This window comes from Apiospora phragmitis (assembly GCF_038363925.1).
Source record: "Apiospora phragmitis strain CBS 135458 chromosome Unknown utg000007l:2111988.0-4706623.0:1.0-2598199.0, whole genome shotgun sequence".
In the NCBI taxonomy this organism is placed as follows: domain Eukaryota; kingdom Fungi; phylum Ascomycota; class Sordariomycetes; order Amphisphaeriales; family Apiosporaceae; genus Apiospora; species Apiospora phragmitis.
This window is the reverse complement of record NW_027117406.1, coordinates 1572202-1590588: the sequence shown is the minus strand read 5'-3', so window position 1 is coordinate 1590588 and position 18387 is coordinate 1572202. Positions and strand designations below refer to the sequence as shown.

At 53.7% G+C, this 18387-nt stretch overlaps 11 protein-coding genes across 11 annotated transcripts; 4 read left to right on the top strand and 7 right to left on the bottom strand.

Annotated features, from left to right (window-relative positions):
- Positions 1-504: 504 nt before the first annotated feature.
- Positions 505-2201, bottom strand: PG994_008106 (uncharacterized protein; the record flags this gene model as incomplete). The annotated part of the gene is made up of 2 exons (XM_066859515.1): positions 505-1461; positions 1503-2201. The coding sequence occupies 2 exons, from the start codon at positions 2199-2201 to the stop codon at positions 505-507; spliced, it is 1656 nt and encodes a 551-aa protein (XP_066715002.1).
- Positions 2202-3495: 1294 nt separating this feature from the next.
- Positions 3496-4227, top strand: PG994_008105 (uncharacterized protein; the record flags this gene model as incomplete). The annotated part of the gene is made up of 1 exon (XM_066859514.1): positions 3496-4227. One exon carries the CDS (start codon positions 3496-3498, stop codon positions 4225-4227), a length of 732 nt encoding a protein of 243 aa, XP_066715001.1.
- A 326-nt stretch (positions 4228-4553) lies between these two features.
- On the bottom strand, positions 4554-6275 carry PG994_008104 (Ammonium transporter 1; the record flags this gene model as incomplete). Its single annotated transcript, XM_066859513.1, is given in 6 exon segments — positions 4554-4921; positions 4994-5267; positions 5379-5561; positions 5579-5653; positions 5716-5985; positions 6030-6275. 6 exon segments carry the CDS (start codon positions 6273-6275, stop codon positions 4554-4556), a joined length of 1416 nt encoding a protein of 471 aa, XP_066715000.1.
- Positions 6276-7349: 1074 nt separating this feature from the next.
- Positions 7350-7628, bottom strand: PG994_008103 (uncharacterized protein; the record flags this gene model as incomplete). Its single annotated transcript, XM_066859512.1, has 1 exon — positions 7350-7628. The coding sequence occupies one exon, from the start codon at positions 7626-7628 to the stop codon at positions 7350-7352; it is 279 nt and encodes a 92-aa protein (XP_066714999.1).
- A 582-nt stretch (positions 7629-8210) lies between these two features.
- On the bottom strand, positions 8211-8980 carry PG994_008102 (uncharacterized protein; the record flags this gene model as incomplete). Its single annotated transcript, XM_066859511.1, has 4 exons — positions 8211-8325; positions 8434-8540; positions 8599-8673; positions 8738-8980. The coding sequence occupies 4 exons, from the start codon at positions 8978-8980 to the stop codon at positions 8211-8213; spliced, it is 540 nt and encodes a 179-aa protein (XP_066714998.1).
- Positions 8981-9535: 555 nt separating this feature from the next.
- On the top strand, positions 9536-10540 carry PG994_008101 (uncharacterized protein; the record flags this gene model as incomplete). The annotated part of the gene is made up of 1 exon (XM_066859510.1): positions 9536-10540. One exon carries the CDS (start codon positions 9536-9538, stop codon positions 10538-10540), a length of 1005 nt encoding a protein of 334 aa, XP_066714997.1.
- A 72-nt stretch (positions 10541-10612) lies between these two features.
- On the top strand, positions 10613-12011 carry PG994_008100 (uncharacterized protein; the record flags this gene model as incomplete). Its single annotated transcript, XM_066859509.1, has 4 exons — positions 10613-10809; positions 11170-11395; positions 11462-11613; positions 11747-12011. 4 exons carry the CDS (start codon positions 10613-10615, stop codon positions 12009-12011), a joined length of 840 nt encoding a protein of 279 aa, XP_066714996.1.
- A 24-nt stretch (positions 12012-12035) lies between these two features.
- PG994_008099 (cytochrome P450) lies at positions 12036-12561 on the top strand (the record flags this gene model as incomplete). The annotated part of the gene is made up of 2 exons (XM_066859508.1): positions 12036-12349; positions 12474-12561. 2 exons carry the CDS (start codon positions 12036-12038, stop codon positions 12559-12561), a joined length of 402 nt encoding a protein of 133 aa, XP_066714995.1.
- An 861-nt stretch (positions 12562-13422) lies between these two features.
- On the bottom strand, positions 13423-14349 carry PG994_008098 (uncharacterized protein; the record flags this gene model as incomplete). The annotated part of the gene is made up of 1 exon (XM_066859507.1): positions 13423-14349. The coding sequence occupies one exon, from the start codon at positions 14347-14349 to the stop codon at positions 13423-13425; it is 927 nt and encodes a 308-aa protein (XP_066714994.1).
- A 2233-nt stretch (positions 14350-16582) lies between these two features.
- PG994_008097 (polyketide synthase) lies at positions 16583-17298 on the bottom strand (the record flags this gene model as incomplete). Its single annotated transcript, XM_066859506.1, is given in 2 exon segments — positions 16583-16927; positions 16942-17298. The coding sequence occupies 2 exon segments, from the start codon at positions 17296-17298 to the stop codon at positions 16583-16585; spliced, it is 702 nt and encodes a 233-aa protein (XP_066714993.1).
- Positions 17299-17478: 180 nt separating this feature from the next.
- PG994_008096 (uncharacterized protein) lies at positions 17479-18003 on the bottom strand (the record flags this gene model as incomplete). Its single annotated transcript, XM_066859505.1, has 1 exon — positions 17479-18003. One exon carries the CDS (start codon positions 18001-18003, stop codon positions 17479-17481), a length of 525 nt encoding a protein of 174 aa, XP_066714992.1.
- Positions 18004-18387: the final 384 nt, after the last annotated feature.

Genomic DNA, 18387 nt, shown 5'->3' with positions numbered 1-18387 from the left:
CTGGAGTCTTCCATTGTCCATAGAGAAAGATCTTCTATCATCTCTTTTCTATGCCACAGGGATCCCTGTCATATCAAACAAACGAAAAACAAAGCAAAAGGGGACATACTTAGTTGATTTTCGGGTGACTACTTTCGTTCTTAAAGCAAGAGTGATTGAATAGAAAACCTCGTTGTTCGCTGGTTCGGCTCTGCTAGAAACCACTGTAAGCTTGGTGTGCCACAAAGGTCATTTACCACGAGTCTTTCTACGTGCAAGAAATGAGTATTTGGACGAGCCATGCACTGTTTGAACACATACCAAAGGCCGTCATGACGAGCAAAAGTGGCCAGAACCACTCAATCATACTGGGTCTGTAGAAAGTTCAGGTGGTCAGCGAATTGCAAACGATGGGCGGCAAAGTTTACCACGATCGGGGGTGAAGTAGTCTTTCTGTGACTAGAAAACATGTTATGCCAAAACAGGTTTCTATTATGAATTATATCATGTACATATACCTATCCGTCAAGTCCAAAGCTTCTTCTGGAAGTACTCAAACTGCTCCTTCCGGTAATTATCCTCCTGCAGATAGGCCAGCGTCGTAACATTCGCATCAAACGCAATGTTCTGCGCCCCCGCCAGCCGGTACGCCGGCCACGCCACGTCCTCGAGCCCCTCCGCCCCGTGGTGGTTGGGGTCCAGCGTCGTGACGAAGCTGACCCACATGCGCGACATGAGGTCGGCCAGCCGGAAGTAAGGCTCCGGCTTGCCGCCGAATGGGTTGACGGCGACGGCCGTGTCGTAGCCGAGCCCCTGCGTGTTGTCGAAGACGTACGCGACCTCCTGGAAGTGCGTCGAGCCCACCACCGGCGCGATGCCCGTCGACAGCACGTTGAACCCGTACGTGTACGTCGGCAGGCCCGCGGCCGCCCACGCCTGCGCCCAGACGCGGCGCGGGGCTTGGTAGCCCCGGTCGCCCGCGAAGGCCGCCACGCGCTTCCACATGGCGCCGTAGCTGGCCAGCGCGCCCTCGGGCCGGCCCTCGAACGTCGCGGGGATGCCGAGCGCGGGGTCGTCCGGGTACAGCGCCGAGAGCTCTGCTATCGTCTCGTTGCCGGCCCCGCCCGAGCGCAGGTAGGCCTCCCACTGCGCCGTCGTGTTGATGCCCTTGGAGCCGAAGTTGGTGCCCTCGTCGAAGTTGGTGCCGATGATGAGCGGCACGTGGACGAACTTGCCGTCGCGGACCAGCTGCCAGCGGGGGCCCTGGATGAAGTCGCCGTCGATGGTGGGGCTCGTGAACGCCGGCGAGGTCGTGCTGTTGAGGATGTTGCTGAGATCCCACGTGGGGACGTCCCGGAGGCACTGCAGAGTGTCGGTGGCGTTGCCGCAGTTCGTCTTGCTGACGAGGGTGTTGTAATACTCTTGCCACGTCATTGCGCCGGTGTCTACCTCCCCGAAGTCCGTCTCGTAGCCGGTGCCGCTCTGCATGATGGCTGCGCGGTAGAGCCCCTCATCGCGCCCACCAAACGCGAAGAGCTGGGCCGCGACGCTGCGTGCCCGGCGCTCTCGCCCCAGATCGTGACCTGCGCGGGGTCGCCGCCAAAGGCCGCGATGTTGTCGCGCACCCACTGGATGGCCAGGCGCTGGTCGCGGAAGCCCAAGTTGCCAGCGCCGGCGGCCTTAATTTCGTCGCTGAAGAGGAAGCCCCAGGCGTGCAGGCGGTAGTTCATGCTGGCGGCGATCATCGGCCGGCCTATCTGGACGGACTGGTCGACGATGCGGGAGAGGTTGTACCGCGGGTCGCTCGAGCCGCCGTTCGTGAGGCCGCCGCCGTGGATCCAGAGCGCGACGGGCAGCTTGGTGCTGCTGTTCTGGCCGGCTCCGTTGGGGCGCACCACGTTGATGGTCAGACAGTCCTCCGAGACGTAGTTGCCCAGGACCCAGGTGTCGCTGCCGTAGCCAAAGCATTGCGGCGAGTACTCCGTGGCGTTGCGCAGACCGCTCCAACTCTCGTTGAGCGGCTGGGGCGCGCGGAACCGGAGGTCGCCGACAGGCGGCTGGGCATAGGGGATTCCTAGGAAGTTATCCTGGTTGTACGTCGGATTGAGAACGCCGTAGTAGGAGCCATTCTGCACCGTCGCCACGGGCTTGGAATCACACGCAGGACGCGCGCATGCCAAGCCTGCCAAGAGGGATACAGCGATCAAGCTGGATTTTGCCATGTCTCAATTTGCGGTGGCAGCAGTATAGAGAGCGAGTCCTTGGTCGGCGATGTCGGCTCCTCCGGTTGTTCACCTGCGCAGTGTGCGGCCTTCATATACATACAGACCCCATGCCCCCTGCCATGCAACTCATCGTATCGACGCAGACACCGACATCGTGGCCGGTACACCCCGCTCCAATCTCCCCATGGTCATGTGGTCATTGCCGAAGTTCCATGGGTCGTATCGGCCCTTCTCCTGGAAACCTGGCAGTTCGGCGGGCAAGCCCGGGGTGTGGACGTGATGCGGGGAATTTCAATCTCTGGGGCCCCAGAGAATCCCCACTGAACAACCGGCAGCTTGGTTAAGAAATTGTTAGCGCCCAGGCCTTCTGCCGTAGCAGGCTTAGCGAGGTAGCAGTGGCCTCGGGCGCTATGAATCATGACCGCCATTGCAATTACAGTCCCTGAATCACAGCGCGATCGATTGCTAATAGCGTCGGGAAGTCCCCGACACGTGGTTTTGTTGGGTCTATGGAAGCTGTACTAGTGTCAATTCGTATTTTAGAAACGATTGACCAATTGCAATACATGCACAACTGTTGTTCGGGAAGCCGGTTCATGCTTACTTGCCTAGTACTTAATCACGTATTTACTTCATGTTAGGCTGCTCCAGGAGTGGGAGGTGGCCACTACGGAAAACAGCAAGTGGACGTAGCGCAAGCTGCATGGGAAGCTTGGCTAATACCGAACTTGCGACCGTGCTGCCATAATTCGTTCCCCGGATATATGTGCATGTGGGAAACATTTCCGTAGTCAACTACTAGGGCTGTAGCACTTCCGGATTTTATCTTTGTCTATGCCCAGGACCTTGAGAAATGATGCAGATTCGACGTCAGCAGTGTGACAGTGTTGCCGCAACCCCGCATCTTGCAAATGGCCGCCAAAGGCTTCAGCACACAATGCCGAGGAATAACATTCTACTTACTTACTGATGATTATCCTGCAGATGCCCAGTAGACCGTCTAGTCAGTTGATGACATTCTTTTGAGCTTCGCGGTCAGAACAAAGTGGCACAATGCAATCCCTACTTCTTTACATCGGAGTTCCTTTGTTCGCTCTCGTACTGCGGAGCTTCCTGAAAGCAGTCACCTCCAAATCACGCTCCATCGCAGACCCCCGGATCGCCCGGTTCACGAGACTCTGGTACTTCCAGCGCGTCCGGGCCGGCTCCTGGTACACCGACAACATCGCGCTGCACCAGAAGTACAGCCCCGTCGTCCGCGTCGCGCCGGCACTTCCCGGCGCTCTACAGCATGAGCTCGCTGCTCTCGTACGAGCCCTACGTCGACGGCTGCATCGAGCTCTTCCTGGCGCGCATGGCCGGGTTCGTGCGCGCGGACGAGGCGGTCGATATGGTGCACTGGTTCCAGTGCTTCGTGTTCGATGTCCTGGCGGATATGACGTACTCCCAGCGCTTCGGCTTCCTGGACCAGGGCGAGGATGTGGCCGGCACCATGCGGGCGCTAGGCGACTCGATTTCGTACTCGACATTGGTTGGCATCTACCCTCGGCTGCATCCTTACCTGTACCCGTTGTTGGAGATGTTCCCCGGCAACGGCGCGGCAGGGAGGACGTACCTCATGGGTTTTGTGGGCCAGAGGATCGCGGACAGGAATGAGGAGAGAGCCAATCTTACCAAAATGGCCACCAAAAAGCCCACCAGCGCAGATCGCGGTGCACCGCGAGATATTCCGGACAAGCTGATGGATACTCACGACGAGAACCCGGAGAAGGTTACACCCCACCATATCTTCATGATGGGCACCAGCAACATCGTTGCCGATTCCGATACCACCGCTATCTCCCTCTCCAGCATTCTATGGCACCTGATCACCACGCCAGAAACAATGGCAAAACTAAGGAAAGAGGTATACTCGCAACTACGACTACAGGACAGAATAACATTCAAGACGGAGACTAATCATGTGGCTGTAAGTAAACTCAACTTTCTGTACTATCAAAACCGCTATAGAATTCGCTGCTGAATATTATATACTAACACCTCTGTTTCTTCTTAGTTTGGGCTGGGGTCCAGGACCTGCATAGGTCGCCACATCTCAACGCTGGAGATGTGCAAGGTTGTCCCCGAATTCGTTTCTAGGTAAGACTTTGAGCTGGCTATGCCGCGCTCCGATTGGAAATCGAAGAATCTTTGATTTGTCAAGCCCGAGAAGCTCTCTATCAGAGTGTTACCTAGAGCGTGAGGCCATAGTAGTACACCATCTGACTTGTCAACGCTCTCCCCATTCTCTCTATGACTCGTGAAAGTCAACCAACCCAGTCTATCATCCCGACCAAACACTTCAACGTTTCAAGCCTTTTCTCGAGACGCTTTGTCCTGAGCCACGATATCGCTTGAGGAACTCGCGTGAGCAGGAGACCGACCGAGAACAGTCTCAGGCTGCATGTGGCGGTTGATACCCCGTGACGACGGATGGAACAGGGTCCAGTCGCCAATTTGTTCGTCGAAAAAGTGATCCAGGTCGAGACCGTTGTCTTCGGCCTCCTCCGAGATGCGCAGGTGCAGGCCGGGGATGTATTTCATGATGAGCAGCAGCGCGCACGACACCAGGAAGGAGTACGCGGAGATGGCGGTGATCTCCGCAAACTGGCGGCCAACTTGGATGCCCTCGCCGTTGATGGCGCCCTTGGCTAGCGTGGCTCCATCCAGGGCCGAGACTGTGGGACGTCAGTTAGCACTGGTCCTGGGGAATTACTGTCTCCCCAATAAGCAGACAAGTGGTAACTTACTACTTTGGTCGGCAAAGATGCCCGTCAGAAACGCGCCCACCATGCCGCCGACGCCGTGCAGCTTGAAAACGTCCAAACCCTCGTCGATGCGCAGCCAGTCATTGATGTTCTCAAGCAGGCAACAGACCACGCCAGTGACGAGGCCGATAACGGCGGCGAGCCAGAGGCTCACGTAGCCGGCGGCGGGCGTGATGCCGACCAGGCCGGCGATGGCGCCCTCGCACGCGCCCACGACGGTGAAGCGGCGCTTGTGCTTGAAGTAGTCCACGAGGACCTATATGAGCGAAAACAGCAAAAACTACGTTAGCTTCTGGAATTCTCTCCCTCGCGCGTGTTACTGTCATCATGCATATCGTTAGGGACTCAGATGAAGGGTCAAACGCACCCAGCCCAGCACGCCTGTCGAAGCGGCGGTGTTGGTGTTGAAGACAGCGACCATGGAGCGGATGGAGGCGTTGAGCGCGGAGCCGCCGTTGAACCCAAACCAGCCGAACCAGATCAGGACCGTGCCCAAGAAGACTAGCGTAGTGTTGTGCGGTTTACCGTGGCTCTGGTCCTCGGGTTCTTCCTGCGTTTACCAAGGACCAGGGCGTAGGCGAGCGCGGACCAGCCCGAGGCGATGTGGACGGGACCGCCACCAGCGAAATCGAGGGACGGCAGCTAAAGTAGGGTGTCAGAATATTGGGTGTTTGTCCATGCCTTCCTATCTTATCACTACTCACCTTGTATAACCAGCCATTCGCGTTCCACGTCCAGCAGGCGATGGGGCAGTAGACGACCGTGGCCCACCAGAACCCGAAAACGAGCGAGGGGATGATGCGACCACGCTCGAAGGCGCCACCGACGACGATCTGGACCGTGCAAGCGCAGAACAGCAGCTGGTAAAAGCAAAACACGATCTCGGGGATGGCGGGGTTGCCCGGCGATGGCGCCGCCATGACGTTGCGCAAGCCAAAATTGGCCAGTCGCCGATGAAGGGCCCCGCGGTCCGGCTGTAGGTCAGGGAGTAGCCCCAGAACATCCACTGGAAGGTGACGACGGCGCCGACCAGGAAGGACTGGAACAGCAGGGACAGCGCCGACGCGCGCCGCGCCAGGCCGCCGTAGAGCAGGCCGATGCCCGGCAGGATGGGCCAGACGACGAAGGCGCAGGTGATCAGGTACGTGTAGTTCCACTCGTAGCCGGTGTACTGGGCGTTGACATCGACCTCGAGCGGGTTGCCGCCCGTGGGCGTGGATGCGTTGAAACTAGGCTTTTTTTCGGGGGAAGAAAGGCTCGCCATATCAGCTTCTGGTTTCCGCGTGTCAATCGATGGATGATGGCAACTTACAGGTCCACTCATAATGGTGAGCACGTACAACCCAGAACGTGTTGAGGTGACTGTTCCGAAGAGTTGCAAAAAAGGGTTAGAAGAGGAAATGGGTTACTCGTTCACCACCCTCCACCGAGAATCAGAGTGTAGTCGACAGTTTAAATGACCTTACGTGTAAATACATGAGAAAATCTTGGAATGATGCATGTTGACTATCAAAGCCAGCTGGTGACGAAGCTTAGCATGAGCGTCCGATACCGTGGTTACAGTAATTGCTGGCTCTCCTTATCAGTGCCAAGGAACGCTGTCTATTATCCTTGGCTGTATCCTTAAGCCCGATATCAAATAGAAAATCCAATCTGGCAGAGGTTACCCGGCCTGATACGCGGGAGAGATAAAGAAAAGGCGCTAAACGGTAAGGGGTAAAACTATCCGCCAAATCCTGGAAGCGATCTTCAGTCACAGCACTTCTTATCTCTTGGCATTACGGGAGATATGTAGAGCAAAAACAGTCTACATTCTTGAGCGGGCGCGACTTTAAAACATTGAGCTTCATTGGCCAGGGCTGCATCATCATGCATGCGTGGTCTGTGAAACAGGATACCATCCTGTCCGGTTTGCGGAATGCTCGGACAGTTATCTGCATGATCTCGGCCCGCATCATTCTCCTTTCACCGAGTTGTCCGCTCATTCCCGTTGTCCTATGTGATTATGTCTCGAACTCGCCAGAATTGAAGCTCCACGAAGGCGGCAACCATCATGGAAAGTTGATTGGCCATTCTCCGGCCTTGATTCTGCGGTTTTATGGAGTAAACAGCAGCCAAATTGGCGCTGCGACAGGGCACGAGACCACACACGGATGCCAAGTTGATGTTCTGTGTCCTTGATGCAGAGTTCCGACTCAAGCAATGTGCTATAACTGACGTCGGCCTTCGTGATCTGAGATCGGGAATGGATAGTTGATGAAGCCGCAACCGATCCAGATGCGACGCACAGAAGCGCATGTCCGCGACGATCAAGCAGACAATCAAGCAGAATGCGCGGCTACGGAAGGAACGGCATCTCCTCACCCACGAACACCAAGATATTGTCGTCACTACCACCAGAGACTTCGAAACCCCCGCGGAGGCCGTCCATGACTCGGCGCCGCGCGCCTCTATTGCCGCCAACAGAGCCATTCCCATCATATATGGCAGGGCCCGCTCCCGTCGTCTCCGGGTCTCTCCGATAAGTCCGAATCGCCGTTCCCGGAAGCTTCTTCCGCGTCCCGCCCTGCCGCCAAAACGAGGTCGGGATTATGCCGGTCCATCTTCGCGCCCACATACCTTTAGTCCGTCATGGCCAACTTGGACTACGTCTGGCCGTTTCTTTTCCCCTTCTATCAACCTTCGTTTACCGACATGGGCATCATGGGCCGGCAATGGCTACTCAACCTCCACGAGGACAGATTCACTTTCCACATGGGCCAAGGGATGTGTGAGTATCTTCTTTCGCTTATTGCTGGCACTGATGGCTAAGGGCTACAATGCAATTGCAAAGCTTTGGTGTGGGACCGGCTCGTGGAGAAGACAGACCTGGCCCTCAAGGCAATGCAAGACGCTGTTGCCGCCGTTTGGTACCAAGGCGCTGATATTTCGCTGTCAGAAAGGACCCGGATCATGGGGTCAATAGCTCAGCTCCTCGTCGTGGAGTTGGCTATCAGGAGAGACATCGACTGGGCCATTCACCTCGATCCTGCCTTGACACTCTTTGATGAAGTGTTCTTTCACCATGGTGGTTATTCACGCACCGGACCCAGTCTAGCTGTTGTTTTGAGTGAACTCGCGCCCGTGTCATCCCCTACTCCGACTCCGGCTCCAACTCCAACTCCAGCACCAAACAAAACGGTCTCAATAAGTGGACAACTTACGTGTATCCCGGCGGTTGGTGCTCGTAGGCCATGTCAGTGTGCCAGCGCTGGGTGCCGAACGGGCTGCGGAAGTAGTAGTCGAACATGGGCATAGTCGCAGTGAAAGCCGGCCTGGAAAGGTGGTCAGAAGCTGCTGTTATGTCTGTCAATAGGGGCTCTTGCTTACCAGACTACAGTCGCCCCGAGAAGCACAGGGACGTATGCATCTTGAGGGTTCACCTCGACTTCTCCAAAGTAAGCGCCCAGTTCCAGTGCTTCTGGGGGCTCAAAAATTGGTCTCGGAAGAAGACCACGCCTCGCTCCGCGATCAGGAGGCAGAGCTCATCCTACATAGCATTTCATCGGTCATGCTCGAGTTTATACCATGAGTAGCAGTCAACTTACCCTCTGCTGATTGGTGAGATCTTCCAACTGGAGACCCGTGATTTCGGTGCCGATGTGGACGGTTACATCTCTCACCTTCGCTCATGCCTGTCAGTCGCGCTTCTAATACGTGTTCGGTAGGGTTCGATGTACAACATACTTCCTTGGCCGCAGAGAACAGGGCCTTCTTTTTCGGATACGCACGAGAAGCAGGATCAACGTACTCACGGTCCTCACGGTCCTCGCCACGGAGCTTGTAAACGTCCTGCAGATAGAGGACTTTCTTGGGGTGTTCAGGATAAGCTCCAGTCAGGTCGATGCCAACTTTCTCGAGCCTTTGCCTTGAAAGCTCGGGCAATTCGGGGGCGGCTGGTTTCTCAGGGGTAATGGTAGATGGCGACATGATGATAAGTGATAAGGCGATGTTGGCTCAGGACCACCCATCTTATGCCAGCGGACAGCAGAGCATGAAGCCTTTTATCACAGAGCGATAGTCTCACTGCCGGAGCTAGAGACTAGGGTATCATCGAGGATGGATCAAGGCTTCACGTTTCTGAGGAAGCCCCACCATCGAATCTAGAGACCCCGCCAGACCTCCAGTAACCGACTAGGTCTGCTAGGAACGTGGTTGCGGTAGGCTGTTTTGATTTGATAGGCTCTTGTCTGAAGCGCATGCGGCCATTTTATCTTTTCTATAGTCAGCTACTAGCTGCGTCTAGTTGAACAGTGCATGGACATCGCTGTTTACTACACGAAGATGCCTAGACCCAGGCAATCATAAGCGCTGCATTCTAAAAAAAACCGCCCTCTACACGTAAGGAGAACTCATCGATCCATGAGCTATTATATTCAAAATCGTTCTGTCATATAGAAGCCCAGTAAAGAGACTACCAACTCATTCTCGTTTGGCGCACCAATCGCGGCTGATCTTGAGGGAAAAGCAGAACAGTACTCCAACATGGCCACTACCAAGACATTCGAGGAACTTGCCGCCTCCATATCCAAGAATACAGCTATTGCGGGAGAATATCTGCGGCAGAACAACCTCCCCACGCCTTCGCTCATAGATGGCTCAGCTCTTGACACCACCTCCCTCCCGTCAGAGATCCAAGCCGCCTGTCTTTCCGTTCAAGATGTCTCGCTCGAGCTCCATGAGTTGGTTCAAGGCCCCCGGGCCATTCTGATGAACTTCTCCACCAACGCCAAAGCGGACGCCGCCACTATCTTCCAGTTCGGAATCCCGCAGAGAATCCCGCTGAATGATACGGAGGGAATCACGTATGCGGAGCTGGCGCGGCAGACAGGCCTCGCGCAGTCCGCCCTGGAGACGATCCTGCGCGCGGCGATCGTGCACCGTGTCTTCCGGGAGCCTACCCAGGGCCGCGTCGCGCACTCGGCGGCGAGTCGGCTGTGGGCGACGGACCCGGTTGTGCACGACCTGATGGGCCTGAAGATCCTGGACAACGGCCTGCATGTCGGCTTCATTGCGCAGGCGCTGGAGCGCTACCCCAAAGCCGACGAGCCGACCGACTCGGCGGCGGCCGTCTTGCATGCCGCGCTCGAGGGCAAGCAGCCCCAAGAGCAGAGATCGACGTGGTTTGAAATCTTGGAACGCGAACCGGCTAGGTCGGGACGCGCCCGGACCGCCATGAACATGATGGACAAGCGCGATGGCGTGTCGTTACGGCATTTGGTGGACGGGTACGACTGGGCCTCGCTACCCACGGACAGTCTCGTCGTCGATCTGGGCGGCGGTCATGGCGATGCGGTGGTGGCGGTGGCGAGCAAGTTCCTGCATTTGAAGTTCCTCGTGCAGGACCTCCCGCAGACGATCGCCACGGCGCCGAAAATCATTCATCTACCCGTCGAGTTCCTCGCGCATTCGTTCCTGGACCCCCAGCCCACGAAGGGCGCCAAGATGTATCTCTTCCGCTGGGTCTTCCACAACTGGCCGGACAAATAGTGCATTCGCATCTTGCAGACACTCGTGCCGGCGCTTGACAGGGGCTCGCGGGTGCTGCTCATGGATAGCGTGATGCCGCCGGTGGGGGGCGCGCCTTTGGCGCGGGAGCGGGAGAAGCGGTATATGGATCTTGTCATGCTGGCCAACTTTAATGCTAGGGATCGGCCAACTGAGGCTTACGAGAGCCTGTTTGCTCAGGCGGATGACCGGTTTGAGTTCTTGGGCATCAAGAGCATAGAAAGCAGTGAGCTGAGTCTCATTGAGGCTTCGTGGACGGGTTAGTGAGGAAGACGTGATGGGCTTTCATTGGATTCCGCGATGGTTTAGAACAGTCTATTATATTCTATTGGCTCGAGTGCCTCATCCCAACCATGGTCGGCCTACCAATCTACCTGCGCGTCAAACATACTCAATATACCAAAGTAATACTTTCAGCTTTTTCAGTAAAACAATGCTGTGAGGTTTGAAAGCCTTTCTAAGTCGCAATGGCTGCATTGCAATTGTGGGTAACACTTGACGACGATATCCGGCTTGGCACTACGTGAGGGGCTCGTTTCCAACTATAACCCCTGCCCTTGCACACAGCACTCGCGGCATGGCAAAAGCTTCATCGTGCCCCACCCGCTGAGCGAGAAGCACATCACGCTGCCGCCCGACAAGCTGAGCTGGCTCCTCGAGCAGCCCGACCACGTGGCCAGTGCCGCCGATTTCCACTACGAGATCCTGGCCGGCCGCTACGCCTGGACCGACAGCAGCATCAACCAGATCCTGTTCCACGAGCACGTGATCCACAAGTCCATCGCGCGCAAGGACGCGAAGCTCCTCGGCGGCATGTGGGACGAGATCCGCACGGGTGTCGACGAGCTGTGGGGGACGTCGCCCTAGTGGCACGATGTCCGCGTGCTCGACTCGGCGTCGGAGCTGATCCTGCGCGTCGTCAACCGCGCCCTGGTCGGCCTGCCGCTGTGCCGCAACCGCGACTACCTCGCCCACGTCGACTCCTTCACCACCAACGTGCTGGTCTGCACCTTCGCCACGCGGCTGACTCCAAGCTTCCTGCGCCACATCGTCGGGTATGTGGTGGGCGCCCCAACCACTGGCACTACCGGCGCGCAGCCCGCTGGACGCTCCCCGTGATCCGCGAGCGCCTGGACATGTCTGCGCAAGTCGACAATGGCGCCCTCGCCGCCGACGACCTGCCTGAAGACTACATCACCTGGCACATCGCCCTCGCCCGCGCCGAGGGCCGCCCCTCGAATTTCTCGCCCCCGACTTCATCGCGCGCTGCCTGATGGCGCTCGAGTTCGCCGCCATCAAGACCCCCGCCGCGACGCTCGCCCGCGTGCTCCTCGACGTGTGCGGATCGGGGCCCGCCAGCGGCTACCTCGAGCGCCTGCGCGCCGAGGCGGAGCAGGTGTACGCGGCGCACGACCGGACCTGGTCGAAGCAGACGCTGCGGCGCATGGCCTAGACGGACTCGGCGATCCGCGAGAGCATGCGGCTGACGTCGCTGCTGTCCGCGCTGGGGCGCAAGGTGGTGCCCGCGGCGGGCGTGCGCGCGCCCGACGGCGAGGACTGGGTCGCGCCTCAGGGGTCGTACCTCACCATCAACGCCGCCGACCGCCACCTCGACCCCGACCTGTACCCGGACCCGACGCGGTACGACGCTTTTCGGTTCGCGCGCGAGGCGCAGGAGGCGCAGCAGGATGGTGGACAGGAGACTAACCAGGAGTACCTGCGGGCCAGGAGATTGGGAATGACTAGCACGAGCAAGGACTTTCTGGCGTTTGGTCATGGGTGGCATGCTTGGTGAGTTCTTTCTTCACCCCATCTGTTTCTTCTCTACCTCCCCATGCTGGAACCCAGCCGTTGCGACGGTGGGGTAAGTAGGTGGCTTGGTAACTCACAGATCCTGATAGGTACACACCCGCAGTCCCGGCCGCTTTCTCGTCGAGCAGATGCTCAAGATGCTGATGGCCTACATGCTGATGCACTATGACATCGAGTATCTGCCGTCATGACCCACAAATTTCGTGCTCGGTCCGATTAATGTGCCTCCACCGGGAGCGACGATCAAGGTGCGCCGCAAGATTGAGGTGGAGTGATGAGAGGGGGATAGAAGGTTGGAAGGCGGAGGTAACCGTACCCTGCCTGAGTCATGAGTAGGGTTTATGCCGTGGCTACAAGGGGTAAACTGAATGAGTACTGGACATCTCCTAGCCCACGTGCGTGCCTGGCAGCGGATATGAACTGTAAGATAATCCTTCTCGGTATGGTCAGAGGCACGGGGGCAAGACGGTGATTTGGGTAACAATAAAGATATCTGTAGTCCGTAGGGGGTAATTGGAGACCTTGCATGGAGTCAAAATGAGCTCTCCCTCGGACAATGTTTCTAGACGAGAGAATCACTGCATTTTCATGATTCCTGGTGCGCGTCCGAGTGATCTTAGCGGCATATTCTACAAGGGCCATTTGAAATTAGCCCGTAATTACATGCATGTATCATACAGCAACGTGGTGGAAGAACTGCCCGAGACGGGATGTGAAATTAAGCTTTTTCGATTCTTGGAAGTTGGAATGTAAGAACGACTCAGGTTCTAGTGTGTCTTGGCAGCAGCAACGGCTTATCAGAGCAAGGTCAGGGGTTAAATGTCGACGCTAACAGAGCGCCCATCAATCCGGGGTAGCCCTGTTAGAAGTCCTCTCCAGATAACAGAACTTTGGGTCGGTGTTTTGGGACTTTCCAGCATCATCATGATACCCACCAGCGGCGGTGTGACGACGAGGTTTCTCCTCTTAAAAACGGAACGTGAAAACACAATATTATGTGGATTACTGCCCATCTATTTTATTCCAACCATGTGTATCGATCATTCCCAAGTCTATCGCACCAATATCCTCACATCTAAAGCCCACGTGCAACCGAGGAAAAAGGGGCGAGCGAGGCCGGCCGCCGCCGCGGTGGGGAGTCCCGTGATGGGCTGCGTGGGCGTCTGCCCGGCCATGGCGGCGTGCAAGAGGGCGCGCATCTCGTACCCGCGCAGTCCGAAGCCGGGCTCCCAGTTCTTTAGGGGCCCCGTGGCACCGTGCCGCGCGAGGTAGCCGATGTCGCGCATGATGCCGAGGCGGAGGCTGACGGCGCGCACCCCCTGCGTGCGCCGCAGCTCGTGCGCGAGCGCGTCCTGGTACGTGCAGGCGGCGACGTAGTTGGCCTGGGTGCGGTTGCCGAAGACGGCCGTGAAGGAGGAGATCATGATGAAGAAGGAGGGCCGGTGGCGCGGGTCGAGGAAGCTGGCGGCGGCGAGTTTCGCGCTGCCTTGGACTTTGGGGCGGAAGGCTTCTTGCCACTGCTGGTGCGTCATCTTCTGGAACGAGAAGTCGCGTAGGACCATGGCGCATTGGATCACGCCCTTGATGGGAGGGTGCTCCTGCCGGTATTGCTGGAGCACGGCGCGGAGGGACCGCATGTCGGAGATGTCGCACTTGTATGCAGAAACCGAAACGTGGCGCTGGCGTAGTTCGGTCAAGAATGCCTCGGTGTCAGGAGATGACGTCGGAGATCGAGACAGGAAACGGATATGTCGGGCTCCCAAATCGACCATGAATGTGGCAATGTTTCGACCCAACCCCCCAAGACCACCGGCTAGCACGTAGGTAGCATCGGGCTGGAGTCGGAAGTCAGGCTCCTGCGAAGCTACTGATGTAGCTGGCGGTTGCCGTGGGAGAAACCTCTGCAAGACCTCGTCTAGAGCGGCATCCTCATTCACCCTTGGCACGGACAGCACGCCTTGCGACTCTCGAAACTCCATGTCGGGAGTGTCTGATCCCGCAAGCCACGCGACGATGTTCCCCAAGTCCGCGATGCGAGAAGCATAGGGCGGGGCGACCTGCAGAGAGCGGAATTGGAGCCCCGGGGTTTCGCTGCGTAGAGTCTGCGCTAAAGCCGGGACGATGCTGCCAGCGGGTGCGATTGGAGATAAGCACCCTAACCACTTAGCCGTCCTACCACATAAGTAGCCACCTAAATTAATTACCGATAAGTGAAGCCCCTTAACCCCTTTTTCGTATATAAGTTAATATTTAACCCCTTTATTAATAATTAAAGGATATTATTAAAATCGTTACTTCTCGTACTTTTTAGCTATATTTATTTTAACCCTCGAATCCGTTATTTAACGTGCTATTTTAGCCGTATAAGCTAGCGAGTCGGAACGTGCAGCTTTTAAAAAACTTAAGGTACCCCGAGCCACTTTGCGGGATAGAATTAGGGGCAAACCGACTCGGACCGAGTCTAAGTAGTCCGCTAGGACCTTTTTTCCGCCTAGGAAGAATATTTTAAAACCTGGGCTATCCGATAGGCGTAGTTAGGCTTTACCTTTAAATATAACGTGTTTCGACTATTCGTTACCCGGCTATTTAAAATAAATTAACGCGCTTTACCCCTTAAAATCTATTAAGTAAAAAGATTTATCGCCTATTACCTTAAGTTAAAAACTATATTAATTATAACGATAAATTTTTAACGCGTTTATTATATATTTAAAAAGTATATTTAGCTTTTTTATTTTATTTTAAAGTAAGATTTTATTAAAAATATTCTCGTTTAATTTATTTATAATATAAATAAAATTAATAATATTATAAGTTTAAATAATAATTATTATATAATTAATTCGGTTAAATTAATTAAAATTTTTATTTAAAATACCGCTATAAAGTTTATAAATATAAATAATATTATTTTTTTAATTATTTTTAAAAACGTTAACGTATAATAGTAATAGTTTTTAAACCGCGGCGATAGTTTTTACGATTTACGAATAAATTAATAACGAATTAATAATAATATATTTATAAATATTTATTTACTATAAATAAAAATTAAAAATTTAAAATAATAACGGTTATTTAGTTTAAATAATTATATTAATTATATATAAAATTATTTTATAACAAAATATATAACGAAATATATAATTAATAAAGTTTAATTATTATATTTATTAATATATATTCTTTATATATTATAGTTTTTAAATTTAAATCTTTTTTTAATATTAAAATAAAAAATTTAAAAATATTTAATTCTTTATTATTAATTAATATTTAATATAAACATAAATAAAACTAATTTTCTTTAAATATAATATTAAGTTTAAAAATTAACTTTTAAACTTAAAGTAATAACTAACGAGTAATAAGCTACCGGAATCTATCTACGAGATATTTTTAAACCTTTAAACTCCCGGTTACGTAAATACGAATAGGGCCGCGGTTAAGAAATAGTCTTTTTAAGCCTTAAATAGTTTAACGATTAATAGATACCTATTTAAAAAGCGTCTATACCTACTAGCTCCCGGTATATACGTTAAATCGAAGCCCTAGGATATTTAGCTTAATAGTACCTATAGGAGGCTGCTATTTCGTTAGCTCGAAAAGAGGCTTAATACTTTAAACGCTTAATTAGCTAAATTAAAATAAAAAAGATACCGTTTATAAGCCGAATTAAATAAATTATATAAGCTTAAACCTTATTAAGTAAATAAAGACCTTAATTGTGCCTTATTATAATATAATATATAATAATAATTAAGGATAAAATAGTAGGCTAATAATATAACTTTTAAGATAAATCGAAAAAAGATAAATTATTTTAAATTATTAGTTTAAATTTAAAAAGCGATTTTAATATTACTAGCTATATTAAAGTTTAAATTCATTAAAATTATAATTTTCCGATTTCTTTTTAAATAATTATTAATAAAATAAACTTAGGTTACGATTTAGTTTAGTATTAAGTTTAGGTAGCTGCTTATATGGTAGGACGGCTAAGTGGTTAAGGTGCTTAGCCATAGCATGGAACTTGAGTCCGACACAACTCTTTGAAGAGCAGAAACGTCGCCGGCGGCCGCGTTGTCGAAGATAGGGGCGTCCAGCTGGACCAACGAGATGCACTTGCGTCCTTGCGTTGCTTGAGAAACAGCGGGCCATGTGGCCGATTCCACGCGGAAACCCGATGATCTCAAGCGTTGGGCGACCAACTCAGATAGCGCTCGGAGAGTTTGGGTCGGCCTCGTGGCGCCAAGAATAAGGCGGTAAATCGACAATGAGCTGGGGCCGACGACCAGTAGTAGTTTCGTTCAGTCTCGCCACATTCACCCCCATACCGAGGGAAAACAGCTGGCCAGCAGCCGCATACGCCGCGGCGGCCGAGTCCTTGCCCCGACTTAGCAAGGAGACATACTCGATAGATGGACCTGATGTTTCTGAATAGCTAGCAAAAATTTGTTTCAAAGGCGTCTGCATGGTGTGGTGCGGCCCAATCTCCATAAAGATCTTCTCGCGGGTGGAAAAGGATGTCAACAGACTGGTGACCGCCTCGGAAAACTTGACTGGGAGACAATGTTCTTGACCCAGTACTCGGACCCGAGTTCTTTGGCGCCAATCTCCTTCCCCGTGACGGCAGAGAACATGGCACGGCCCTGGATGCCTTCCCTTGGCACGACGTCGGAGATCGCTTCATAGTATTTGGTCTCTATGGCTTCCATGTGCCTGGAATGGTATGCGACGTCCACGCGGAGCCACTGACTGCAGACGCCACGACTTTGGAGATGCTTCTCGAGACAGTCAAGGTTGGCGCTGTCTCCAGCAAGCGTGACGTTATTGGGCGAGTTGATGCACGCAACAACAACAGCCTTGCCCAACTCGAGTTGGCTGACGATGGAGCCCGCTTCTGTTTCCGACAGACCTACGGCCATCATAGATCCCTCTTGCTCTGATTTCAAAGCCCCGCAAGAGTATGCAATCTTCCAAGCATCCTGTTGAGTTAAAGCTCCCAGGCAGTATGCGCCCGCAATCTCGCCGCTGGAGTGGCCTAGGGACACAAATTAGTCAATGCAAGTTTGCTGCTGCTGGGCTCATTAGCACGTACCGATGATCTAATCCGGCTTGATGTTCCACTCCTCAAGAAGGTCGACAAGCGCCATTTGGAGCACTGTCGTCAGGGGCTGAGAGAAGGCATGCTGATGGATGCGGTACTCGGACTCGTCCTGGAACAGGTCGTCCACCACAGACCATGGGCTTTGTAGGACGTCTCGGAAGTACTGCTCTGCGGCGTCAATGCTGGCGCGGAAAGTCGCAGACTCCAGGTAGAGCTCCCGGCCCATTCGCGGCCACTGCGCGCCTTGCCCGGTGAAGACGAAGCATAGGCCTGCATCATCCAGAACTCGCTTTGTATGTGACGTGACACCTTTAATAGCGTTCTCTGCTATCGCTTTCAATTTGGAGACCGAGGACGCTGCGATAGAGTTTCTCCAAGTGAAGTGGGTGCGCCTCTGATTCAAGGTATACACGAGATCGGCGAGGATCTCTCCATTCTCGGCTTCTTCTTCTTCAACGGTTGAGCACCACTGGGCCAAAGAATCCAGCTGGTGTCGAACTTCCCTCTCGTTGTTGGAGCTCATAGTAAGTAGGAAACGTTTGGGGCGCGAAGAACTTGTGTCAGTCGCGCCGGTCAATTTCTGTAATACTTCCTTCTGGTCCACCGCGGCCCAGACTGGCGGTCTCACGGCCTGCACATCGTCAAGCAGACCTCTCGTCCGCAGGTAATGGTGCGACTCATCGATAATGGCATGCGCATTGGTTCCTCCGTATCCCGTTGAGCACACGCTGATTCTCCGGAAGTCGCATTCCGACGGCCAAGGGGTGAGCTGAGTGGGAATTTCCAGGTTCCATTCATCCAGTCGCAGTTTGGGGTTGAGCTGGGTCAGATATATGTTCGGGGGAATCAAGCCGCTTCCGAGGATGAGAATGCTCCTTATCACACTCATCAAGCCCGACGTGGCTTC